Raw genomic sequence first — 24,374 nt, 5'->3', positions numbered from 1 at the left:
TAGACAAGGCTGGCCTTGAACCTACAGAGATCCACCTGCCTCTGCCTCCCAGAGTGCTGGGACTAAAGGCCTGCACTGGACATCTAGCTTTAAGATTTATTCTTATTATTAGTTATATGTGTGTGTTAGAGTAGGGGCCCTCTGGGGCCAGAGTTTTAGGTAATTGTAAGCTGCCCAGCGTGGATGCTGAGAACCAGAGCAGGGTGTGCTCTTAACTCCTAAGCCAACTCTCCAGCACCATCTGCAGTCTTTGAACAAATATATATTGATGTGTGTTAAATACTAGCTATGTTCTGAAATGCTGGAAACAGCAAGGAACAAAAACCAAACCACTACTTCCATGGAAGTCACTTTTATTTTCTTTAGGGCTTGGGTAGGAAGTCCAGGAAGAACCAGACCAGATCAAGTGCATTTTTCTTTTCCGAACTGAGCCGTATAACTCCGTTACCAGCCAAAGACTACATAGACCAGCATGCTTTGCGGGCGAAGTTGAACAAAGCGGCCCCTTAACGCGTCACTTCCATCATGCAACCTGGTCTGCGGCGACTGGTAGAATAGGATCGTGTGGAGGGCGCTGCGCGTGCATAACAGGGTCTCAGGGCCTCCGTGACGTCTCGGGGCCAGCTCTACACAGCTGGTCTTGTGTGGGAGGAGGCTGTGAGGACCCGTGTCCACTGCTCCCACGGGGAGGAGTCTCACGACCCAACTAGGCACTCCAATCACGTGGAGCCACCTCAGGGTAGGAAGAATGGGAAAAGTTTTTTTCAGCTTTTTGTGGTGTTATTTGTGGTCAAAGAAATGCCTCTTTGAACTTCTTTTTTCTTTTTCTTTTTTTCGAGACAGGGTTTCTCTGTGTACTGGCTGTCCTGGACTCACTTGTAAACCAGGCAGTCCTTGAACTCAGCTATCCACCAACCTCTGCTGGAATTAAAGGCATGCGCCACCACGCCCGGCCTTTTTTTTTTTTTTTTTTTTTTAAGCTTCTTCTAATAAAGGAATTCTTCAAGGTCTTTAAATAGGAGTTTCAGACACGAATTACAGGGGACCCAAATACCAAAACATTAAACAACTGCGTCGGCTTCCTGAGTGAAATGCAGTTTGGGCTGCTTCCTCCCTTGGCTTTTGCAGTTTGTAATATAGACCTCTAGTTTAATTGCATGTTGATGGCAAGTGTCTTACCTTCACAGAATAAACTGTTCTGTGACGCCTTCCTGGAACTCATTTAACGTAACAATCTCTGTCAGTCCCCGCCAGAACAAGCATTACCATTACTGCACAAATGAGCTTGCGCTTTGCAAAAGTCTCAGAAACACCTTGCCAAAACATCAATAAAAAACTATTTTGTTGTTTGTTCTACAAATGCCCGACTGTGTCTAGCCATTGTATGAGCTCATCTGGGAAGCTTTTCATATCTTCAAATCGAGATAAATCCAGTGAGCACTAACAGCCAAGAGCGGCAGGATTTCTCCACAGCCCCAGGCCTCTCAGACCTGATCTACTTAATGTTGTTAGTTTGTGTATAAGTGGCTTTATGTGCCCATTAAAACCCTTCCTCCCCACAAGAAGTCAAATTTCCCAGATTCCCCAGATGTCGAATTTTGTAATGTTAGTCACGGTCAGCAATGTTAGACACTTGCTTTTATACGGATTTATAAAATAATGTTAATACTATCCAGGCAGTAGTGGCACATGCCTTTATTTAATCTCAGCACCTGGGAGGCAGGGGCAAGCCGGTCTCTGTGAGTTCAAGGCCACACTGTTGGTACACAGCAAGTTCCAGGACAGCAAGGCTGTTATACAGAAAACTCCTGTCTCGGAGGAAAAAAAAAAGTTAAATGCTATTATTCATGCTTTAACAGATGTGAAAACTAAAATAATCTACCCAATACTCACAGTTAATCTGTGGTAACGCTGGAGTTGAAACCTAGAAAGCACAGCTCCATGCTCACACTCTTTGGTTTGGTTTGGTTTGGTTTTTGGTTTTTCGAGACAGGGTTTCTCTGTGTAGCCTTGGCTGTCCTAGACTCACTTTGTAGACCAGGCTAGCCTCGAACTCACTGCGATCCACCTACCTCTGCCTCCCGAGTGCCCACACTCTTAAGCACGGCTGTTATAAAAGTGTGAGAGATTGGTGGCTTCACTCTTTATTAAAGATGGACCAGCATGGTCTACAAAGTGAGTCCAGGATGGCCAAGGCTACACAGAGAAACCCTGTCTCGAAAAAAAAAAAGATGGGCGGGGAGGGAGACTAGTAGGAAAATGTGAGCCTGAGTCTGAGCACTGACTGCACTGCAGTGCTGCTCTAACGTCATTCACTCGTTTCTGATGGTTCGGGCTGTTTAGCAGGGCCTCAACTCCAGCTCCACCTATGTGGACCGCGGATGAGATTGCTCAGCTGTGCTATGCACACTATAAAGTCCAACTGCCCAAGCAGGGGAAGCCTGAGCCAGACCGTGAGTGGACTTTGTTGGCAGCCGTGGTGAAGATACAGTCTCCAGCTGCCCAGGCTTGTGACACCCCTGAAGAGCAAGTGCAAGGTGAGACCTTTTTATCAGCGATCGATCGACAGTAGAACGTGCTGTTTCAGAGACCGCGCTAGGCTGGGTGTGAACTGTGGTGTTCGGTGTTTTCCCACGACCTCCACCAGGTGGCACAGTACTCCAGGTGGCGGCAAACCTCCCCAAAGGGAACTGCATTCCTGGTTGAGTCCACTTTTGAAAATCCTCCTGAGAACAAAAAAATGTGGGCTTATTAAACCTGAACATTAGGAAGAGTTCAGCCTCTGCGAGTTCGCTTTTTTAATGATTTGGTTTTTTCCTCGCAGTGACAAAGGAAGTGGTTTCAATGGGAACAGGAACCAAATGCATAGGCCAGTCCAAGATGAGGCAGAACGGTAAGCAAAGATGGGACTCTTAACAGTTGTCTCTGTGCAGGGCCATGCTGATCTTTACGGCTCCTTGTCAATGAAAAGAGGCCATACTGGTTGGAGCGGCTAACCCTTCATTTACTACTGGTTGTCCTCCTAGTTGGAAAACTACTTTTTGTTTTATTTTTTATTTATTTTTTGGTTTCTCAGCGTAGCCTCAGCTGTCCTGGACTTGCATTATAGACCAGGCTGGCCTCGAAGTCACATCAATCTGCCTGCCTCTGCCTCCCAAGTGCTGGGATTAAAGGCGTGCGCCGCCACCGTCCAGCTGTTTGTTTTTGTTTTTTTTTTTTTAATAATTTATTTTATATATGCATTGGTGTTTTTGCCTACATGTATTTCTGTGTGAAGGTGTCAGATCCTAGAGTTACAGACAGTTGTGAGCAGCCATGTAGGTGCTAGGAATTGAACCTGGGTCCTTTGGGAGAGCAGTCCAGTACTCTTAACCTCTGAGCCATCTCTCCAGCCCCTTGTTTTTGTTTTTTGTTTTTTGTTTTTGTTTTTGTTTTGACACAGGGTTACTCTGTGTAGACCAGGCTGGCCTTGAACTCACAGAGATCCACCTGCCTCTGCCTCCCTAGTGCTGGGATTACAGGTGTACACCTCCACGCCTGATCCTGGCAGACAGTATTTTCATGTTTAAACCAACGGTTCCCTGAGTTTTGTTGTTGCTGCATTACCTGAGATGCATCCAGGCTTAATAGCAGGTAGAGGAAGCAGCCTGAGTGGCTTCTGAAGCCCCAGAAAGCAATCTTGAAGTAAGTAGGCCTTTGGCATTGACAGGAATGTGGATGTCCCTTCTACTCTCCTAGCCACGGCTCCTGTGTATGAGAGAACTCTCTCAGGCCCACTGTCGAAATGGGTCACCATGGGCACGAACATGGTACCATGGTATAAAAGATCTTCCATCCCTGATTTACAGACACGAGTTCGATCTCCAGGTAGCACAAACCTGTGAGAAGCTGAGGCAGAATCTAACCTCCAAGGCCTGCCTGGGCCAAAGGTAGAGTTGGAAAAAGGGCTTAAGCAGCTTAGTAAAGTAAAAAAAAAAAAAAGTATCCCTGCCTGTCACCAAGCCATAAGCTAAGTTTGATTCCCGGAATCCACATGGTAGGAGAAAACTGATCGCTTTGAGTTGTCTTCCGGCCTGTACATGTTTATCGTACACATATCATGACACATATGTACAAAATAGCTTAAAATGTCTATAGTGGGGCTGGAGAGATGGCTTAGAGGTTAAGAGCACTGTTCTGCTGTTCTTCCAAAAGTCTTGAGTTCAATTCCCAGCAACCCACATGGTGGCTCACAACCATCTATAATGTGATCTAATGCCCTCTTCTGGCCTTCAAGGACTGTATACATAATAAATAAATAAACTTTTAAAATGTATTTTATAATTTTTTTTAAAGTTCCTAACTTAAGATTATTTTTAAAAAAAAATAATAATAGCGTCCAGGGTACAGCTCGAGGGCGATGCACTTGCCTAGCTGCATAAGGCCCTGTATTCAATCCTTTAAAAAAAAGTTTCTATAAATCAGTGGTTCTCAACTAGAGAATTACTTGCTTGGCTTATTTGGCTTTTATTTTTGTTTGTTTGTTTAATATTTTGAGATATGATCTTACTGTGCAGCCTAGGCTTATCTAGAACTTGCTATGTAGTTCAGACTGGCATCTTGTGAGTAAAGGATCCTATATATTTTTGCTTGTTTTTGTTTGTTTGTTTGTTTGTTTGCTTGAGACAGGGTCTCTTTGTGTAGCCCTGGCTGGCCTAGAGCTCCCTGTGTAGTCTAGGCTGGCCTCCGTGTCACAGAGACCCCCAGGAGGTAACATGCCATCCCGAGTGCTGGCACGAGGCACTGCTGCATATTTTACCAGGCTCTCAGATCTCCATTCACTCCATATGTCCTGTCCTTGCCACAGGAGACATCCTCAATGACAGCCATGCTGAGATCATAGCCAGAAGGAGTTTCCAGAGGTAAAGCCATCCTCCCCAACATGTCCAGGGTTGTTTCTCATAAGCCCATAAGCTCGAAGCTAATGCAGATTCATGTCAGTCTGGGCCACCAGGGTCCAGGCTAGTGGGTCTCAAACTTGGGAATACCTCAGAATCACCTGCTAAAACCCAGGTTCCTGGGGCCGGAGTATAAACTAGTGATACAGCGCATGCCTCGCACATCAGGCCTCTGGGTTCAAACCCAACACAGGGATGGGAGTGGGGAAGATGACTGGCCTCCCTCCAGAGGGTCTGACTTTTAAGAAGGACTCTTTTTCTATCATTCTCACAACCCCAGATTGCTATCAGTCTCAGTGTTCTACTGTAGTCACCCAGCCAGAGAGCTCTGTTTACCACAGAAGTGTATTGTTCTTTTTTTTTTTTTTTCCTGTTTTAATGATTTCCATAGTGCTGGGAATGAAGCTATGGGTGTTGTGTGTGCCCTCAGCATGCATGTCAGGTGCCCTGAGCTGCCAGCAGCCTAGCTCATTCTGATATCTTGCAACCCTCAGATACCTTCTCCATCAGCTCCGTTTGGCAGCCGTCCTGAACGAGGACGCCATCTTTGTTCCGGGAACTCAGAGAGGACTGTGGACGCTCAGGCCTGGCCTGTCTTTTCTGTTTTTCTCTAGCCACACACCCTGTAAGTACAGTCAAGCCTTAGGAGTCACGTTGCATTGACTGCTTCCTTACGCTTGTCTTGCTCCCAGAGGTACAGCTAATGGCAGTGACTGTTATGTAAACAACCACATGTCTACTGAGGGGACAGCAGGAGGCAGGTATAGGGCGGTGTGCAGTCTCATGCGATAGTTCTCAAAGTCAAAGTTGAGCAGCTGCAAGCTTTGCCCCTACAAAGGACAATATAATTATTGGGATTCAAAAGCCCAAATTCTTACTACAGTAACTTATCCTAAAGTTCATTTCATTCATTCATCTATTTGTTGAACAAATACATACTTCTCTGGTTTTTTGTTTTTTTGAGACAGGTTTTTTTTTTTTAAGATTTATTATTTATTTATTATCATGTATACGGTGCTCTGCCTGCAGGTGCAGGCCAGAAGAGGGCCTTAGATCACATTATAGATGGTTGTGAGCCACCATGTGGTTGCTGGGAATTGAACTCAGGACCTCTGGAGGAGCAGTCAGTGCCCTTAACCTCTGAGCCATCTCTCCAGCCCCCCAAGACAGGTTGTTTTTTTGGTTTATATATTTAAGAGAGAGGGAGACAGAGAGAGAGAGAGAGACTGTGTGTGTGTGTGTGTGTGTGTGTGTGTGCGTGTGTGTGCGCACGCGTGCCACTGTACATACATGGAGGTCAGACAACTTGTAGTTCTCTGCTTCTGCTAGGTGGGTTCTGAAGGTGGAACTCAGTACATCAGGCTTGGCAGCAAGCACCTTTACATACAGAGCCGTCTCCCTGGCGTAGACAGGTTTTTGCTAAGTTGTCTTGGTTGTCCTTGAACTCCTGCCTTGAACTTCAGTAGTCTTCCTGCCTTATCTCTCAAGTGCTTTGAATGCAGGCGTGCTCCACCCAGCGTTTTTGCACTTTTACGATAGTCCTGCTGTTGGTCCGCCTTGCCTTGAACTCCTGACGTTACAGGAATGTGCCACCATGCTTTCCTGTCATGAACCTATATTCTCTGTCACTCAGGGATACTAAGTATAAGGCAGTGGGAAAGGATCTGGAGAGAGAACTCAGTGGTAATGCACTTGCTTAACGTAAGTAAAGGCCTGAGGGATATATCCAGGAAGTCAGCCTGCTAACAACTACACAGACCAGCGGCTGTGGCGGCACACTGCTCTGTGAGCATCTGTGCAAAGCAAGAAAACCCAAGGCCGTGTAGTAGGCAATTCAAAAGTAAAGGTTGTAACAGTCTCTTTTTTTTGTTTTGTTTTGTTTTGGTTTTCGAGACAGGGTTTCTCTGTGTAGCCTTGACTGTCCTGGACTCGATTTGTAGACCAGGTTGGCCTCAAACTTGCAGTGATCCATCTGCCTCTGCCTCCCAAGTGCTGGGATTAAAGGTGTGCGCCACCACCGCCCAGGTCTAGTCTTTTTTTTTTTTTTTTAAGTGAGAGTATGGTGATTTGAGGGAGGGTAGAGGTCATTAGTGAGATGTAGACAATGAGTAAAAGTTGAGAGGGACAGTTGCTCAGACTTCCTGATTAGAAGAGAAGGAGTGGGTGGCGGCAAAGATGGGTTCCAGGTTTCTCCTCAGAGCTTTGGAGGGAGGATGGATGACACTGTGCTGAGAAGTGGGAGAAAGAATGGCTGTGGGGTGGTTGGCTTAGGTCCTGTCTTCCTTTTGTTAATTGTGATCATTGGATTTCATTTTGTTTTATAAGATCTTCAATAAGTTGGCAACCTTCTGTCAATCTTAAAAACTCTGGAAATTGTTTTGCTGGAAAAAAAAATCTTCAACCAACTGATCTAACCCCCTCTGTTCATGAGTAACCGCTTACAGTGTGGTGTTCTCCCACCCCTGCTTTAGCTGTAGGGAGGAGGAGGCACGCTGCCTAGCAAATGTGACTCCTGCCTGCCTTGGCATTTACTTCTCATCACTAATTAATAATTGGGTGTCTTGGTTAGCTACTTTAGACTCTCTGCTTTTGTGCTCCTAGTAGTGTGAGTCAGCCTCTCGTATCCAGGCGCTGTCACGACCACGTCTCTGTGCCTATGGAGTAGGAGGTGCGCCCCTGTGAATTCTCCAGAGCTGCTGTCACTGTCACCTTGTAAGGTCTCTGGAAGGCAGCCAGGCAGTCTCTCCTCTGACATTTCTCCTCTGATTCTCTCTTGCGTTTCCCACTCTCTGGCTATAAAGACTCCAAGTGTACTTTGCACTTAGGCTGTTATTTGAAGAAATAGCTCCCTTCTCAAGTGAGCACTGTGCTTTCTCCCGACCTTTGGTTTCCGTGGGCACAGAATATACGAGAAATCCATAAACTAGCACAGGGAAACACTGGCGCTTTTAGAAACACTGGACTTGACTTGCAGTCAAGGCCGGGCCTTTTGTTCATTAGGCCTGAGCTTATCGCCTGCCTGCCTCTTCCTTCATCTCTGTTCAGCAGGGAAAACAAATTGACTTTGACTTAAGGCCATGATTCTTTCAAGCTTGCATCAGATTGACCTACTCAACTTACTAAAACAGACTTCTAGGCCCCACCTTCAGAGTTTCTGCTTCAGCATTGTATATTAGTCCCAGTAATTCACTATGCACACACAAAACACACACACACACACAGTCTTAGGGTGTGTTAGGGATTGAGTTCGGGATCTCCTGCATGCCAGGCTATCATTCTACCACTGAGCTAGCTCTCCAGCCTCACGGTTTGCATTTCCAATTCCAAGGGACATTATTGTCACTGGTCAGGGGGACTCTTTCTGAGAACTAGTAAAGGGGTCTCTCTTCCTGCAGGTGGGGATGCCTCCATCATTCCAATGCTCGAGTTTGAAGAACAACCTTGCTGTCCCATCATCAGAAACTGGGCCAAAAACTCACCTGTAGAAGGGAGTGATAATCTAGGGGATCCTAAAAATAAGAGCAACTGTGAAGACCCTGACAGTCCCCTAGCCAAGAAGATGAGGCTTGGAGCACCTGCCGGGTCGCTCTCCAACTGCGTGGCTCACCACGGGACACAGGAAAGCGGTCCAGTCAAACCAGGTGTCAGCAGCTCTGATCTCACCAAGGAGGGACTGGGCACTGTCACTGGAATAGCTCCAAGTAGCCTCAGGGTGCTGGACGTACATAGGACGGGAGCCAAGTGTGTCCCTGGAGAAACCGGAGACTTGAGGAAGCCAGGCGCTGCCTACCACCAGGTGGGGCTGCTTCGAACAAAGCCAGGCAGGGGAGACAAGACATGTTCCATGTCCTGCAGTGACAAGATGGCAAGGTGGAATGTCCTTGGATGCCAGGGTGCACTGCTAATGCACTTCCTGGAAAAGCCCATCTACTTGTCAGCTGTGGTCATCGGGAAGTGCCCGTACAGCCAGGAAGCCATGAGGAGAGCACTGACTGGCAGGTAAGAGGCAGCAGGAAGGGTAGAGGAAGGTGTGCAAGGAGCCAGAAGCGTCTCCACCAGTACACTCAGCAGAAGCATAATTAAGAAAATATAAGTCGAGCCGGGCGTGGTGGTGCACGCCTTTAATCCCAACACTCGGGAGGCAGAGGCAGGCGGATCGCTGTGAGTTCAAGGCCAGCCTGGTCTACAAAGTGAGTCCAGGATGGCCAAGGCTACACGGAGAAACTCTGTCTCGAAAAACCAAAAAAAGAAAAAAAGAAAATATAAGTCTTAGGTTTGCATTGTATATACAGTAACTTAAAAAGAAAGGTAAACCAGAAATGCTCTACAGTTGGAAATTAAGTGATTTCTTTTGTTAAAAATACCATTGATGAATATTTAATGTAGAAAGATGTTTATGATGTTTAAAGAGCAATTTAGAAGATGAAGTGAGCTCCATCTTGATCTTAAATTATGTATGTGCACAGAAAGCTGTAGGAGGCGGTATATCGATTATTATCTCTGAGTCACAGTGTTAGGAGTTGTTTTTCCTCTTTGTTAATGCTGTATATTGTCATTTTTCTACTGTGTACTTGTACAGTGGGCAGAACAATTGCGAGGGCTAGGAAATGTATCTTAGCTGGACAAGCGCTTACCTAATTGGCATGAAGCCCTAGGTTGAATCTCAGCACTGCATAAGGCTGGCATGAAGACATAATGCTTCTAACCGTAGCATTAGGGAGGGGAAGCAAGAGGGCCTTAGCTACATAGGGAGTTGGAGATCCAGTCTCAATAAGGAAAAAAGCAGGCAAACAAACAATAAGAAACAGTATAATTGCTATTATACTTAACAAAAACAAAAACCTAAACGAGTATTAGTTCTAATCCCAGCACTCAGGAAGGTAAAATAGGGGGATCCAAGTTCAAGGCCAGCCTAGGCTACTTAACAAGATTCTAACTGAATCTTGGCAAAATAAACAAAGCCCCTGTCTCAAAAGATAAGGTGACTGTACAGGCTAGTGTGTGGTACAGTAAGTGAGGCTTACAGAGGCATCGTGGGGACATACAGCCTGGGAGGCAGATTCCAAAGCAGAACCTAGTGTTTCCACTGCAAGGCATGCGCCCAAGAGAAGTGAAAATGCACATCCTCCGTAAAACACACACACAGCTTATATAGTAGCATGTTGAAATAGCCCCAAATGCAAGCAGCCCAGATGCCTGTCGATGGATACATGAATAAGATGCAGCATATATCTGGGCGTGGTAACACACATCTTTAGTCCCAGCACTCAGGAGGCAGAGGCAGTTGGATCTCTGTGAGCTCTGAGGCCAGGCTAGCCTACATAGTGAGTCCCAGGACAGCCAGGGCTACATGTGGTTGCTGGGAATTGAACTCAAGACCTCTGGAAGAGCAGGTAATGCTCTTAACCTGTGAGCCATCTCTCCAGCCCAATAATAAATTTTTAAAGTTTTTTGTTGTTCTTGATTTTTTCAAGACAGGGTTTCTCTCTGTGTAGCTTTGGCCATCCTGGAACTCACTCTGTGGACCAGGCTGGCCTCAAACTCACAGAGATCCACCTGCCTCTGCCTCCAAAGTGCTGGGGTTAAAGGCATGCACCACCACACTCGACTCAATTTTTTTTGTTAAGATTTATTTATTTACTATGTCTAGTATGTGGTATTCTGCCTGCATGTACACCTGCAGGCCAGAAGAGGGCACCAGATCTCATTATAGATGGTTGTGAGCCACCATGTGGTTGCTGGGACTTGAACTCAGGACCTTTGGAAGAACAGCCACTGCTCTTAACCTCTGAGCCATCTCTCCAGCCCCAATTTAAAACTTCTTACTGTGTAGAATCTATTCTGGCATGTTTCACCTCCTACCTCAATAGATTCACTCAGCTACTAGGAGCTCTGACTTTCCTCAGGCCTGGGCTTGCTGAGCTACTGAGAGAGTCTTTCCCTAGGTGCATCTGAGCTGACCGCCTTTCCCTTATACTCAGGTGTCAGGAAGTCTTGGCTTTGCCCAGAGGCTTTGAAGTTCACCCACTGAAAATACAGCAGTCAGGTTTACTGTTTGAACAGAGCCGCTGTGCAGTGCAAGTGAGAAGAGCTGACAGTGCAGGCCGACTCGTTCCTTGTGGTGCAGGTAAGGGATCCAGGCTAATTTACCCCCAAGTAGCCTCTCCTCTGACAGACTGCACTGGGAGGGTCTGCGTTGTGCAAGCCTGAGGACAGTGGTAACCTTCTGTATTTTCAGATTAGATGTGGCATTATGAGAATTAAGAAATTGTGTTAAGAGCCAGGCGTGGTGGCACATGCCTTTAATCCCAGCACTCGGGAGGCAGAGGCAGGCAGATCGCTGTGAGTTCGGGGCCAGCCTGGTCTACAAAGTGAGTCCAGGACAGCCAAGGCTACACAGAGAAACCCTGTCTCGAAAAAACCAAAAAAACAAAACAAAAACAAAAACAAAAAAGAAATTGTGTTAAATTACACACACACACACACACACACACACACACACACAAAATTGCCAACAAAACTGACAGCTCAAGTTTGATTCCTGGGACCCCCATAACGGGAGCAGAGAACCCATCTCCCCTTAGGCTGCCCTCTGACTTCCACATGTACATCACGACAGACATAAGCCTCTCCCCCCAATAAATAAGTACTAAAATTAAATGTAAGCTATAATAGGAATCATGAACCCTTGGACAAAGCAAGCATTAGGTTCAACCTGTTCTGACGTCATATCCAGCCTTCATGTTGCTGTAGAGCCAGAGAAATGTTTTTGTGAAACGTTGGACACGTTTTATCTTTTTTTTTTATTAGAAAAGATTTATTATTACTTATACAGTATTCTGTACCGCATGTGTGCCTGCAGCCCAGAAGAAGGTACCAGATCTCATTATAGATGGTTGTGAGCTACCATGCGGTTGCTGGAAATTGAACTCAGGACCTTTGGAAGAGCAGGCAGTGCTCTTAACCTCTGAACCATCTCTCCAGCCCTAGGCACTCCTAACATGTCACCCTCCCTCTTTCATTTATGTATTTGTTTCTCCCTCCCTGCGCCCACCCTCTCTCTTTCTCTCTCTGGTTTGTTTGGTGTGGTTCTGGGTTTGGATGTGTTTGCTTTTTTTGTAGCCTATTGAATCCAATTAGTGCTGACGGTTGAAACATTGTCTCATCTTGGCTGGATGTTTAGCAGGTAACCATAGCTACAGTTGTGCAGCAGCCATAAAATGTCCAGAGACCAACATTTCACAGCACTCCTCCCCATCCTCCGGCTCTTTCATTCACTCTGCCTCTTCCGTGATGCTCCCTGAAGCTTGGGAGTCAGGATTGATACATTTGTCCTGTTTAGGGATGGGCACTCAGGAAACACTCTCAGCACATAGACCAGTTATGAGTCTGTATTAACTGTGTCCACTGCAGAGAAAACTCTGGTCAAGATTGAGGGCAGCACTGATTTGTGGGTAAAAATGTTTTAACCCCAGAATCCCTCTCTTCCTAGCTATCAGCTGGAGTGCTGTTCCTGAGCAGCCTTTGGATGTTACAGCCAATGGTTTTCCACAGGGAACAACAAAGAAAGAAATTGGAAGCCCTCGGGCCAGGTACAGCTTCCCAGGGATGGGGAGAGGGTAGCTATGGACTCATTCCTTCCTGCCCAACTCTGAGCCTTTCTCATTTCCCCGCAAAGGAAACGACTTGCTCCTCCTCCTCCCTCGCCCTCAGAAATCCCTTATTTGCCACATTTACTTTCTCCATGGATTTCTATCTTCTGGATACTTCCGATAAGTGAAACAGTTTCCTGTGTGGGCCTTTGTGTGTGTCTGCTTCATCCACGTAGCTCGTCTCCACAGTTCGCTCGTGCAGTGTGCATCGATACTTCCTTCGTTGTATGGCTAAGTAGAATCCACTGTATAGCTTCATTTGCCTTAGCCTCTCATCAGCGATGGCCTTTGGGGGGTTATTTTGCTTTGGGCTCTTATGGATAGTGCTGGTATGAACAACTGGGTGCTGGTTCATGTGGTAACCACATGGGTAGCTCGTTAGAAATGAGTGAGCCGTTTTCTTAGCAGCTCTACCACGGACGGTTCCCAATGAGCAGTGTGGAGGAGCTCATTGCCTTGCGTCCTATCCAACACTTGCATTTACTGTCTGTTAAGTATGAAGTGCTAGCTCCTTGTTTTCCCTATATCTCCCAGTGACTAATAGTATGGCCATGTCTTTGTGTGCTTACTAGCCATGTGTATATCTTCTTTGGAGAAATATCTGTTGGCATTCCTTGCCCATATTGTAATTGGTTTGGCCCTACTTATATTTTTAGATGATATTCATGTATTTGGGGGGCCATCTGGATGTCAGAATGCATTTTGTGAGATTCAGTTCTCTCCTTCCACCATGTGGGTCCCAAGGACCAAACTCAGGTCTGTATGGACCAGGCTGGCCTTGAACTCACAGAGATCCCCCCCCCCCCCCCCCGACACCTAGGTATGTGCCCCATAATTGGTCCTTTTTACTTTTTAAAAATGATTTTGGTCTGTGATCCCAGCACTTGGTAGGCAGAGGTAGGTGGATCTCTGTGAGTTCAAGGCCAGCTTAGTCTACAAAGCAAGTCCAGGACAGCCAAGGCTACACAAAGAAACTCTGTCTTTAAAGACCAAAAATAAAAATTTTAAAAAAAATTAAAAAAATAAAGATTTTGGCCTTTCTGTTTGTTTGTTTTTCAGATAGGGTTTCTTTGTATAGCCTTGGCTGTCCTAACCCACTCTGTCCTGTCCACCAGGCTGGCCTCCTGCCTCTGCCTCCTGAGTGTGCACCACCACAAGCGGCTCTGAGGAGTCTTTGTAATTCAGAGTTATAAACATTTATTCAATGCTTTTGTTTTGTTTTGTCTTGTCTTGTCCCTGGCCACCATTTGTACTTGTTAAGAGGCCTGGGGGCAGGACCTGTGAACAGAGCAGAGCAGAGGTTAGGACCGCAGGCTTCCTGCTACATACACTCTGGCCCCACTCAGCTTTCGTTTGCTGCTTGGCTCAGAATAGGGGGGGTGTTCTTTGCTTAGTCTCACCCTCATATTTCTAAGGCCCAACTCAACACCACTACCTCCTGAATCAAAAGGATCATCTCTGCAGATTCCTGTGGTGCTGTTCTCCAGCCTGTCACAGTGTGTCCGTGCTCCCTGTGTGACCTGGAGTGCCTCACAGTCTAACCCTAGCGCTAGCACTATCTCTGATGTCTATGTGACTTGGGGGCAAGGCCAGCTGCAGTGTACTTTCATCTGTACAGTGGCAGTTCGTGGACAGACGGTGTCTTAGTAACTTTTCTACTGCTGTGACAAAGCACCATGACCAAGGCATCCTACAGAAGGAAGCATTTAATGGAGGCTTACAGTTTCAGAGGCTGAGTCTATGGGGAGTTATGGCAATAGTCCGGCTGAAAGCATACATCCAGGGATGCCAGGGATTCTCTGAGCTTCCTTGCCAACTATAAAACTGTAAAGCAAGTTGACCAGTGTGAGAACTGGGTGAGGTAGGTATACCTTAAAGGGCATTTTGCTAAAACTGATTTCCCGTTTAGCCATCTACTGATCTCTGTAACATTATTGTGTGCACGAATTAGAGCTCACTATATGTTAAGACCAGCAGCTGCTAGGAGAGGCAGGCTTCTCCTGCTCATCCCTGAATGACAACATTGTGAGGCCACCTCTGGCAAACTCCTCCAGGGATCTCAGATGGCATTATTAGAGTTGCAAGAAGGGACTATTGACAATGACAGGGGCCACAGAAAAGATGCTCATTTTAGTAATTTTGATTTTTACTCTGCCTCTTATCCTAAAGAAAAAAAAAATCATCTATGCCAGTTGAGATACTATAATACCCTGGAAAAAAAGTCATGAAACAGCTCACTGAATTAAAAAGAAAAGGTGAACAGGAGTTTTTGTTTGTTTTTTACTTATGTGTGTCTTTTGGGAGGGAGAGTGCATAGGGTTTCTCTGTGTAGCTTTGTCTGTCCTGGACTCACTTTGTAGACCAGGCTGGCCTCGAACTCACAGTGATCCACCTGCCTATGCCTCCCAAGTGTGGGGATTAAAGGCGTGCGCCGCCACCACCTGGCATATGAAGGACTTTTAAAAATAAAAAATACAGGGAACAAACTAATTAAAGCTCCTGTGCTCTCTCTTGCAGTAATCAGCAATGTTAACAAGGAAGGGCTGGCCATCTTAGCGCGTGGTCCTCTCTGCTGAAACGACCAGGGCTCTTGGAATGCAGGAGCACCTAGAATGTCTTGCCATCCTTCCTCAGATAATTCCATAGTTTCTACTGGCCATGGCTCTCCCTGATAGAGACATTTCTCATGTGGTTCCTATGTTCTGCTGTAGAATAAGACTTAAGAAACGGGGCTGGAGAGATGGCTCAGAGGTTAAGAGCACCAGCTGCTCTTCCAGAGGTCCTGAGCTCAACTCCCAGCAACCACATGGTGGCTCACAACCATCTACAGGATCTGTGGCCTGCAGGCATCCATGGAGACAAAACACTATACATAATAAATAGAGAAGAGCTTGGTGGCCCACGCCTTTAATCCCAGCACTCGGGAGGCAGAAGCAGGCTGTGAGTTTAAGGCCAGCCTGGTCTACAAAGTGAGTCTAGGACAGCCAAAGCTACACAGAGAAACCCTGTCTCGAAAACAGACAAACAGCCAAAAAAAATAATAAATAAATTTTTAAAAGATTTATTTATTTATTATGTATACAGTGCCCAGATCACATTACAGATGGTCATGAACCACCATGTAGTTTCTGGGAATTGAACTCAGGACCTTTGGAATAGCAGTCAGTGCTCTTAACTACTGAGCCATCTCTCCAACCTCCAATATTTTTTTTTAAGGGCTTAAAAAAAAGACTTGCTTCCCAGAGAACGGGTCTCTAGGCATCTACCCTATCCAAGCCAGGGCCATGTACCTGCTACCAATCACCCACCATTGAGCTATACTCCCAGGCTCTAATTTGCTTTGTAGGCATGCCTCTTTTTTTAGAGTGGAGACGGAGCTGACTGCATAGCTCAGGGAATTTGCTCCTGAGTGCTGACCACGTGTGTGCAGCGTCTTCCCATTACTAATGAGATGACTCAAGCAGAGAACATTCAGAGTTTCCTCTTGGCTCTCCAGGGAACAGGTGTGCTCCCAGGGGGGCGTAGACTCTGCAGCGCCTGTGTGCTGTGCCACCGTCATGGTGGTGGATAGCTCCCAGCAGGCCTCCTTCCTCCCAGTGAGCTGGTGGCTTGTTGAGCCTTGATGTGGACCTGCTTGCTCTCCAGGCTGTGGAGCATGACATGGTAGAGTTTCTTGTTCTTGTGAACGAAGTGTTCAGACATGCTTCATCAATACTCAGGAATAAACCAGGCTGGGTGGTACATGCTTTTAATCCCAACACTCAGGATGCAGAAACAGGCAATATTTTTCAGCTGAATTCTTTTTTTTTTTAAATATTCATCATAAATTTTATTTTAGATAATGTTATGATTTTGATTTTTTTATTAAATACTTTTTTTTTACATACACATTTATATTATTACACACACACAATAAACTACTCAGCTGAAGTCTTGACTAGTTAATTAATTTATTAGTCAGTGCATATAGCCAAGTGATAAAATTATATTTTCAATAAAATTGCTAGGTACATGAAAAATTACCATTTTTGTTGCCTTTAGTGCCCACCCTTTGAATATGTTCTCTCTAATGTTTAATAGGTGACTTTATTTATTTATTTCCTTATTTTTACATCCTGACTGCAGTTTCCCCTCCCTCCTCTCCTCCCAGTCCCTACCCCCACCCCAACCTCTCCTCTGCCCCCAACACCCATCCACTCTTGTTTCCATTCAGGAAAGGGCAGGCCTCCCATGAATATCAGCCAAACATTAGCACATCAAGATGCAGGAAGAATAGGCACCTGCCCTCATATTAAGGCTGACAGAGGCAGCCCAGTATGAAGAAAAGGGTCAGCAAAACACAAGAGTCAGAGACAGCCCCTGCTTCCAGTGTTAGGAGCCCCACAAGACCAAGCCACACAACTGTAATATATGTACAGAAGTCCTGGGGGTGACTTTGTCCTTGAATAATAATTTTCTGAGTAGTAATTAATTAGCCTGGCCTTTACCAACACTGATACATGAACATGTGCCCAGTATTTAGTTGGATAACTTGTTTCAGTCTCAGGAGACTGTCTCAGCTGCAGGGTCTTAGTGGAAGCTTTAACTGTTGGTGCATAGATTCTGCTAGGCCTTCCAACTTTATTCAGGTGAAAAGAAACAAGCTTTTTGAGACAAGTTGTTTTGGGTATGTCTTTCTGGTACACCTATAGTCACCCAGCATTAGTTATTTATAGAAGCCTCCTATTTGCAATATTGACTGCCTGCCAGACAAACTGTTTGTATTCTTTATGGCAATAGAAATTAATGATTTTTGGAAATGGTTTCTTTGTTTTTGTTTGTTTGTTTTGCTTTGGTTTGATTTTTTGTTTTTTCTTTTCCTTTTTCTTTTTCTTTTTTTTTTTTTTTTTTTTTTCGAGACAAGGTCTCTCTGTGTTAGCCTTGACTGTCCTGGACTCACTTTGTAGACCAGGCTGGCCTCAAACTCACAGCGATCCGACTGCCTCTGCCTCCCAAGTGCTCGGATTACAGGCATGAACCACCACGTCCGGCTATGTTTTCTGGGTTTTTTTTGTTTTTGTTTTTTGAGTGAGGCATTCAAAATAGGGTTTCTCTGTATAGCTTTAGCTGTCCTGGAACTCCCTCTGTGGACCAGGCTGACCTTGAACTCAGAGATTCACCTGAGTTCCTAGAATTAAAAACGTGTACCACCACTGCCTGCCTTTAAGTGAGATACTTGTGTCAAATCCAGGAACCATATATATGGTTACACACACACACACACACACACACACACACACACACACACACACACCTATTCTGTTCTTTTCTATTATTCTGTTTATCCCTATAACAAAACCATACTCTTTATGGTTTTTAGATCCAGCCTCCCCCTTTCCCTCTCTGCACCTCTTCTCTCTGTCCTAGATTGTCCTTGAACTCTGCTCCTCAGCCTGCTGGAATTGTGTGTGCACCACTACTCTTGAGTTAAATATATTTATCTGTAGCTTTGAATAAGATGATATCTGAGCCAGGCATGATGGCACACATCTGTAATCCCAGACTCTGGGAGGCAGAGGCAGGTGGATCTCTGTGAGTTCGAGTCCAGCCTGGTCTACAAAGCGAGTCCAGGACAGCCAAAGCTACACAGAGAAACCTGTCTTGGGGTGGGGGTTTGACCTGGAAAGATAGCTCAGAGGTTAAGAGCACTGGCTGTTCTTCCAAAGGTTCTGAGTTCAATTCCCAGCAACCACATGGTGGCTCACAACCATCTATAATGAGATCTAGTTCCCTCTTCTGGCATGCAGGTGTACATGCAGGCAGAAGACTATATATATAAATAAACCTTAAAAAAAAAAAAAAAAAAAGACATGGTGCATGGTGGCACATGTCTTTAATCCCAGCACTTGGGAGGCAGAGGCAGGTGGATCTCTGTGAGTTCAAGACCAGCCTGGTCTACAAAGCAAGTCCTGGACAACCAGAACTGCAAGAGAAACTCTGTCTCAACAACAACAACAAAAAAAAGACAAAAAAAAGACAAAAAAAAAAAAAGACAAAAAACAAAGATAAGATGATACCTATGAGAGAAAGTCTCCTTGCCATGTCTTTCTAGAGTGTCTTGTCTTGGTCATTCTTTGATTCTCAGTGTAAAGATCAATTAGAGGGAAATAGGCATCTTTCAGGCCAGGAACATGAAAGGCAGCTCCTCTAACTACTGTGCCACTAATGGCTCCTTGGACATGGACTGTCTTTCTGTAACATTCCTGCCGGGTCAGCAGTTTCTTGTTTTGAGTACCCACTTACTTAGGACTTCTTAAAGCTTTTTATTACATTTATCTGTGTTGTGTCCACGCCCTTGTGGGCTTGCAAACACTTGTGACAAAGCTTGTATGTTAAGGTCAGAGGACAGGTTTTGAAAGTTGGTTCTCTCTGACCATGTGGGTCGCATGGATCAACCTCCAGTTGTCAGGCTTGGTGACAAGTGCCTTCACCCACTGAGCCATCACACCAGCGCAAAATTTAATTCTTCTTGTATACTTTCTTTCTTTCTTTGGATTTTAGAGACAGGGTTTCTCTGTTCTAGACTTACTTTGTAGACCAGGCTGGCCTTGAACTCACAGCAATTCACCTGCCTCTGCCTCCCAAGTGCTGGGATTACAGGCGTATGCCACCACCCAGGTCTCTCTCTCATTTTATTTTTATTGGGCTGGAGAGATGGCTCAATGATTAAGAGCACTGCCTACTCTTCCAAAGGACCCGGTTCAATTCCCAGAACCCACATGGCAGCTCACAACTGTCTGTAACTCCAAGATCTGACACCCTCATACCAATGCACATAAATTAAAATTAAATAAAATGTTTTTTACATTTTTTATTTTTATTTTATGTATATGAATGTTTTGCTGGAGTGTGTGTATGTGAACCACCTATGTGCAGCTCCCACAGAAGCCAGAAGAGAACATTACATCCCCTAAAACTGGAGCTGCAAACAGTTGTGAGCCATTCTATGGGTGCTGGGAACTAAACCCAGGTCCTCAGGAAGAACGGCACACAATCTCAACTGCTGAACCATCTCTCCAGTCCCTCTTTGATTTTTTTTAAGGTTTATTATTTATTTTTAATTCTTTGTATCTGTGTGTGTTTCTGTTTATATGTGCATGCACATGAGCCCAGGTGCCTGCAGAGGCCAGAAGAGGATAGCGGATCCCCTGGAGCTGTGGCACCTAATGTGGATGCTGGAGACTAAACTTGGGTCCTCTACAAGAGTAGCAAGTGCTCCTAAGCACTGAGCTATCTGCCTAGCCCCAGTTTGTTCCTTTTTTCCCCCCCCCCCCCCCCAGTACTGAAGATCAAACCTAGGGCTTTACACATGTCCAAGGTACATGCTCAAACCCGAGCAATAGCCCCACCTCTCAATAAATTTTTATACTTTTATTTTGTTATTTTTTAGTTATTTTTTGTGATTTGCTTACATAAGTCTTTCACACTGCCATTAGACTTCCTCTATGAAGGTGTGTTAGTTATCTGTCGACGTATAGCGAATTATCTACAAAATAGCAGCCTTAAATAACAATAAACATCCTTCATAGTTTCTTCTGATTCAAAATAAAAAATGAACATAATGGGTGATTGTGTCTTGGGATTTGAGAGGTCAGTTATGTCATCTGTGGTTGCAGTCCCCTGAAAACTTGAAGGGGATTGGGGGGATTTAATTCTAAAATCGCTCAGTCGTGTGGCAGCAGGTCAGTGTCACTTGCCAGCAGGATATTTCAGTTCCTCACAACACAGATCTCCCTAGAGAGGCAAGGGATGGTGACCCCTGCCTGGAAACTGAGGCAGGAGGCTCATGACTCAAGCCCAACCTGGGCAATGCATGTATTAGAGTATACTATAGCAAGACTTTTTGTCAAAGTAGGGGGAGGAAGGAAGAGATAGAAGCGGGGAGAAAGGGGGGGCGGCGCTGAGGAGACCCTTCAGCTCGGTCTACACTTCTAGCAGAGTACAGAGGGGAGGAGGGTCTGGCACACCTGCGCTCTGTGGTGAGGCCTGGTGTCTCCGATGGTGGCCTGGCACATAGTCAGCAGTCAGTGATTTTTTTTTTTTTTTTTTTTTAAACTCTCTTTTTCTGAACAGATCCCGGATCAGCAAGGTGGAACTCTTTAGATCATTCCAGAAGCTGCTGAGCAGCATTGCAGGAGACAAGCAGCCGGACTCCGTCAGGTGACATGGTCCCTCCCTCCGTCCCCCTGTCTCTAAAGGGCTCTGCTCTGGTTCTGGCTTGTGAGTGGTGAGACACCTGGCAGGCACCAGGCTCGGCGACCCCATGGGCGCTCACTGCGCACCCACAGAGAGCGGGAACGTGTTGGTCTGCGTCAATGTCTCACCTGGGTTAGAGGAAAAGCTACTCTTGCAGCAAACACAAAAGGTTAAGAGGAAGAAGGTTCCACTTCAGTTTTACTTACTTACGTATTGTTTATTTTGAGATAGGCTCTCACTGCCAGATTGGCCTGGAACTGAAACTCACTAAATAGGACAGCTGAGCTCAACCGCACAGCAGGTCTGCCTCAGCCTCCCAAATGCTCGGATTGCAGGACAGGTCTTTGTTGTTTTTTCATCTTGTCATCTGGCTGGCTGACTTTATGGTGCTGGCAGTGGAACCCAGGGCCTCTGTGGGTAAGCCACACTGTTTTCCAGGACCCTGGGACTCAAGTACAGTTTGAAATTATCAAATTAGTGGATCCTGCCTCTACTCATAAAACAATTGGTTAAAATAAACCTTAAACCTGTGTTTACTGCAAGAAGCATTCTCTCTGTAGAACTGGGGTCTCCTCCCCAGATGCCTCGGGCCTGCGCTCTTCCTCACTCATGTGAATGTGCACACACATGCATACGCACTTAAAAATAATAAGAGTAGGGGCTGGTGAGGTGGCTCAGAGCCTAAGTGCACTGGTCACTCATGCTGAGGACCCAGGTTCAACTCCCAGTACCCACATGGCGGCTCACAACCATCTGTACCTCCAATCCCAGGGAATCTTCAGGCTCTTCAGGCCTTCGTAGGTACACAGGCACAATGAATGTCGACCTTACACATAAAATAACTAAAATACTTACTAGCAGTAAAGAGCAGGAGTGAAAGCAAGATAAAATTAAATTCGTAAGACAAGTCTCAGCCGGGCGTGGTGGCGCACGCCTTTAATCCCCGCACTGGGGAGGCAGAGGCAGGTGGGTCGCTGTGAGTTCGAGGCCAACCTGGTCTACAAAGCAATTCTAGGATAGCCAAGGCTACACAAAGAAACTTTGTCTGGAAAAAAAAAAACAAGTCTCAGTGTTTGTGTGTGTGTGTGTGTGTGTGTGTGTGTGTGTGTGTGTGTGTGTAAACAAAACAAAAAACTAGTGACCACATCTTAAGGAAGAATTTCTTTGGGTTCACAGTTGGAGGGCTCAGGCCATAGAGGAAGATTATAAGGTGGAAGCTTACACTGCATCTAAAATTGGGAAGCAGAGAGAGGGACACGAGCAGTCAGCTCAGGCCTCCCTTTTTGTTCACTCTGGCACCCCAGCCCATGTTTAGCACTGCGCACACCCAAGGTAGCTCTTCCCACCTCAGCCGAACCTTCCTGGAAAGCACTCATGGGCAGCCCTGAAGCTGGCTTCGCTGGTGAGTCTATAACTGTGACTCCAACCTGGTTGACAATGACGATTAATCACCACAGCTGTGATTTGTTCCATGTAACAATAGTAACACTTCTCATGTCACAAGATCACTGAGAGGGCTGTAAGTAAAAAGACTGCATGGCCCAGGCATGGCTTATGCTTGGTTTTGACAACCAATAAGTAATTGTTTATAAAAATCTATGGAGGTTGGGGCTGAAGAGATGGCTCAGTGGTTAAGATCACTTGTTCCTCCTCCAAAGGACGGGAGTTCAGGTCCCAGGACCAATGTCAGGCAGCTCACTCAAGTTCTAAGGAATCTAACGCCGTCTTCTAGACACCATGGGGCACAAGCATGCTGCACAGACATACATGCAGGGTTTCTCTGTGTAGCCTTGGCTGTCCTGGACTCTCTTTGTAGACCAGGCTGGCCTCAAATGCACAGCGATCCACCTGCCTCTGCCTCCCCAGTGCAGGGATTTAAAAGCATGCACTACCACGCCCAGCTCAATAAATTTTTTTTAATTAAAAAATTATTCTGTGAATGAGACATGCATGCTGCAGAAGTATTAAAGACTTCTTCAGACATTTGTCAAAAATGGTTAAGAAGACTATTCAGGAGATACTTAGGAGAAAGAAACTGGGCTCAACGCCCAAGTACAAGGAGAGGCGGAGCTTTATAGACAGGAAGAAGCAGAATGGGTTGGGGGGTCTGTGACTACAAAATGTCTATGTTGATTTCAAAGCTAGGCTAGACTAATTTTTTTTAATTTGTTTATTTAATGTATATGAGTGCTCTATCTGCGTGTACAGCTGCATGGCAGAAGAGGGCATCAGCTCACATTATAGATGGTTGTGTGCACGGTGGATACTAGGCCTTTGGCTGTTAAGTCAGGGCTGGGCTACACAGCTTAGACATAGTGGGAGGAGACTGTCTAACATACATGAGACTCTGTGTGATCCCCAACACCACAAAAAAGAAAAAAGAAACCTTCTATCTAGCTGGGCGTGGTGGCACACACCTTTAATCCCAGCATATAGGTAGGCGGATCTCTATGAGTTCAAGGCCAGCCTGGCCTACAAAAGTGAGTCCAGGACAGCCAGGACTGCAGAGAAACCCTGCCTCAAAAACAAAAAACAGTAAGGCGTGGTGGTGCACGCCTTTAATCCCAGCACTCAGGAGGCAGAGGCAGGTGGATCACTGCGAGTTCCAGGCCAGCGTGGTCTACAAAGCGAGTCCAGGACAGTCAAGGCTACACTGAGAAACCCTGTCTTGAAAAACAAACAAACAAAAAAAAACCTATCTGATCATACAAGGGCCATACAAAACTAGTGTTCTGTGATTCTATCCTGCTTAAGCATGTGTGGCTTTAACATGAACTCCCTGCCGAGTGCTCCCTCTGCCCCTGCTCTGCCTTTCAAAGAGTCTGTGCAGTTGCTCTGAGGGCAAGCACTCCAGTGAGAACTGTGCTTGATGGCATGTGTGCTTTAGGGCACAGAAGCTGGACACCTATCAGGACTACAAGGAGGCCGCATCTGCCTACCAGGAAGCCTGGAGCGCACTCCGGAGCGTACAGCCGTTTGCGTCCTGGATCAGAAACCCACCTGACTACCACCAATTTAAATGAAGTCTTTCTGGTATCCGGACCCTTCATATTGACCCGCCTCTCCCTTCGTGCTGAAAACAACAACAACAACTTTTCTGCTTTTCTGGTTGTTAAATAAGAGAAGAAAAGAAACGCCTTCCCCCAGAGTGCTGCACCTCTTCGGTGTCACAGAGATGGAACCCAGAACAGCATGCATCTGTACTCAATTGGAGTGGCTCCTCGCTCAAATGGCCTCTCGCTGATGACCTCGGTATCTGCCTTCAGATGTGCTCTGTTGGTTCTTTAAGCCACAACGTCCGGAGTTTAGAACATGATGCTTTTAAAGTCATCTGCAGCAGCTCCCGTTTATCTTCTTCCATTGATTTGGCAAATGTGTATTGGGCTGAAATTATACTGGAACATCTGGAAACTTCCCAGCTTCTCTGCAGTAGTAAACATGTTCCGTATCTCCAGCCTTCCTCTGCGAGCCCTCATTTCCCAGTCAGGTATGGCTGGCGTTACCTCTACTCTCAGGCTCAGCGCTGGACTAGCCTTGGAAAGCACAGCTC

At 45.9% G+C, this 24,374-nt stretch overlaps 1 protein-coding gene across 1 annotated transcript; it reads left to right on the top strand.

Annotated features, from left to right (window-relative positions):
• The first annotated feature begins 823 nt into the window (after window positions 1-823).
• On the top strand, window positions 824-23,909 carry Adat1 (adenosine deaminase tRNA specific 1). The gene is made up of 10 exons (XM_051168971.1): window positions 824-933; window positions 2,347-2,537; window positions 2,825-2,893; window positions 4,847-4,901; window positions 5,432-5,562; window positions 8,333-8,936; window positions 10,919-11,064; window positions 12,430-12,529; window positions 20,702-20,788; window positions 23,712-23,909. The coding sequence occupies exons 2-10, from the start codon at window positions 2,369-2,371 to the stop codon at window positions 23,845-23,847; spliced, it is 1,497 nt and encodes a 498-aa protein (XP_051024928.1). The 5' UTR covers window positions 824-933; window positions 2,347-2,368; the 3' UTR covers window positions 23,848-23,909.
• Window positions 23,910-24,374: the final 465 nt, after the last annotated feature.

Source organism: Acomys russatus, chromosome 26 (assembly GCF_903995435.1).
Source record: "Acomys russatus chromosome 26, mAcoRus1.1, whole genome shotgun sequence".
NCBI classification, from domain to species: domain Eukaryota; kingdom Metazoa; phylum Chordata; class Mammalia; order Rodentia; family Muridae; genus Acomys; species Acomys russatus.
Note: the sequence above shows the minus strand (reverse complement) of the source record. Positions and strands in the feature narration are given on the sequence as shown.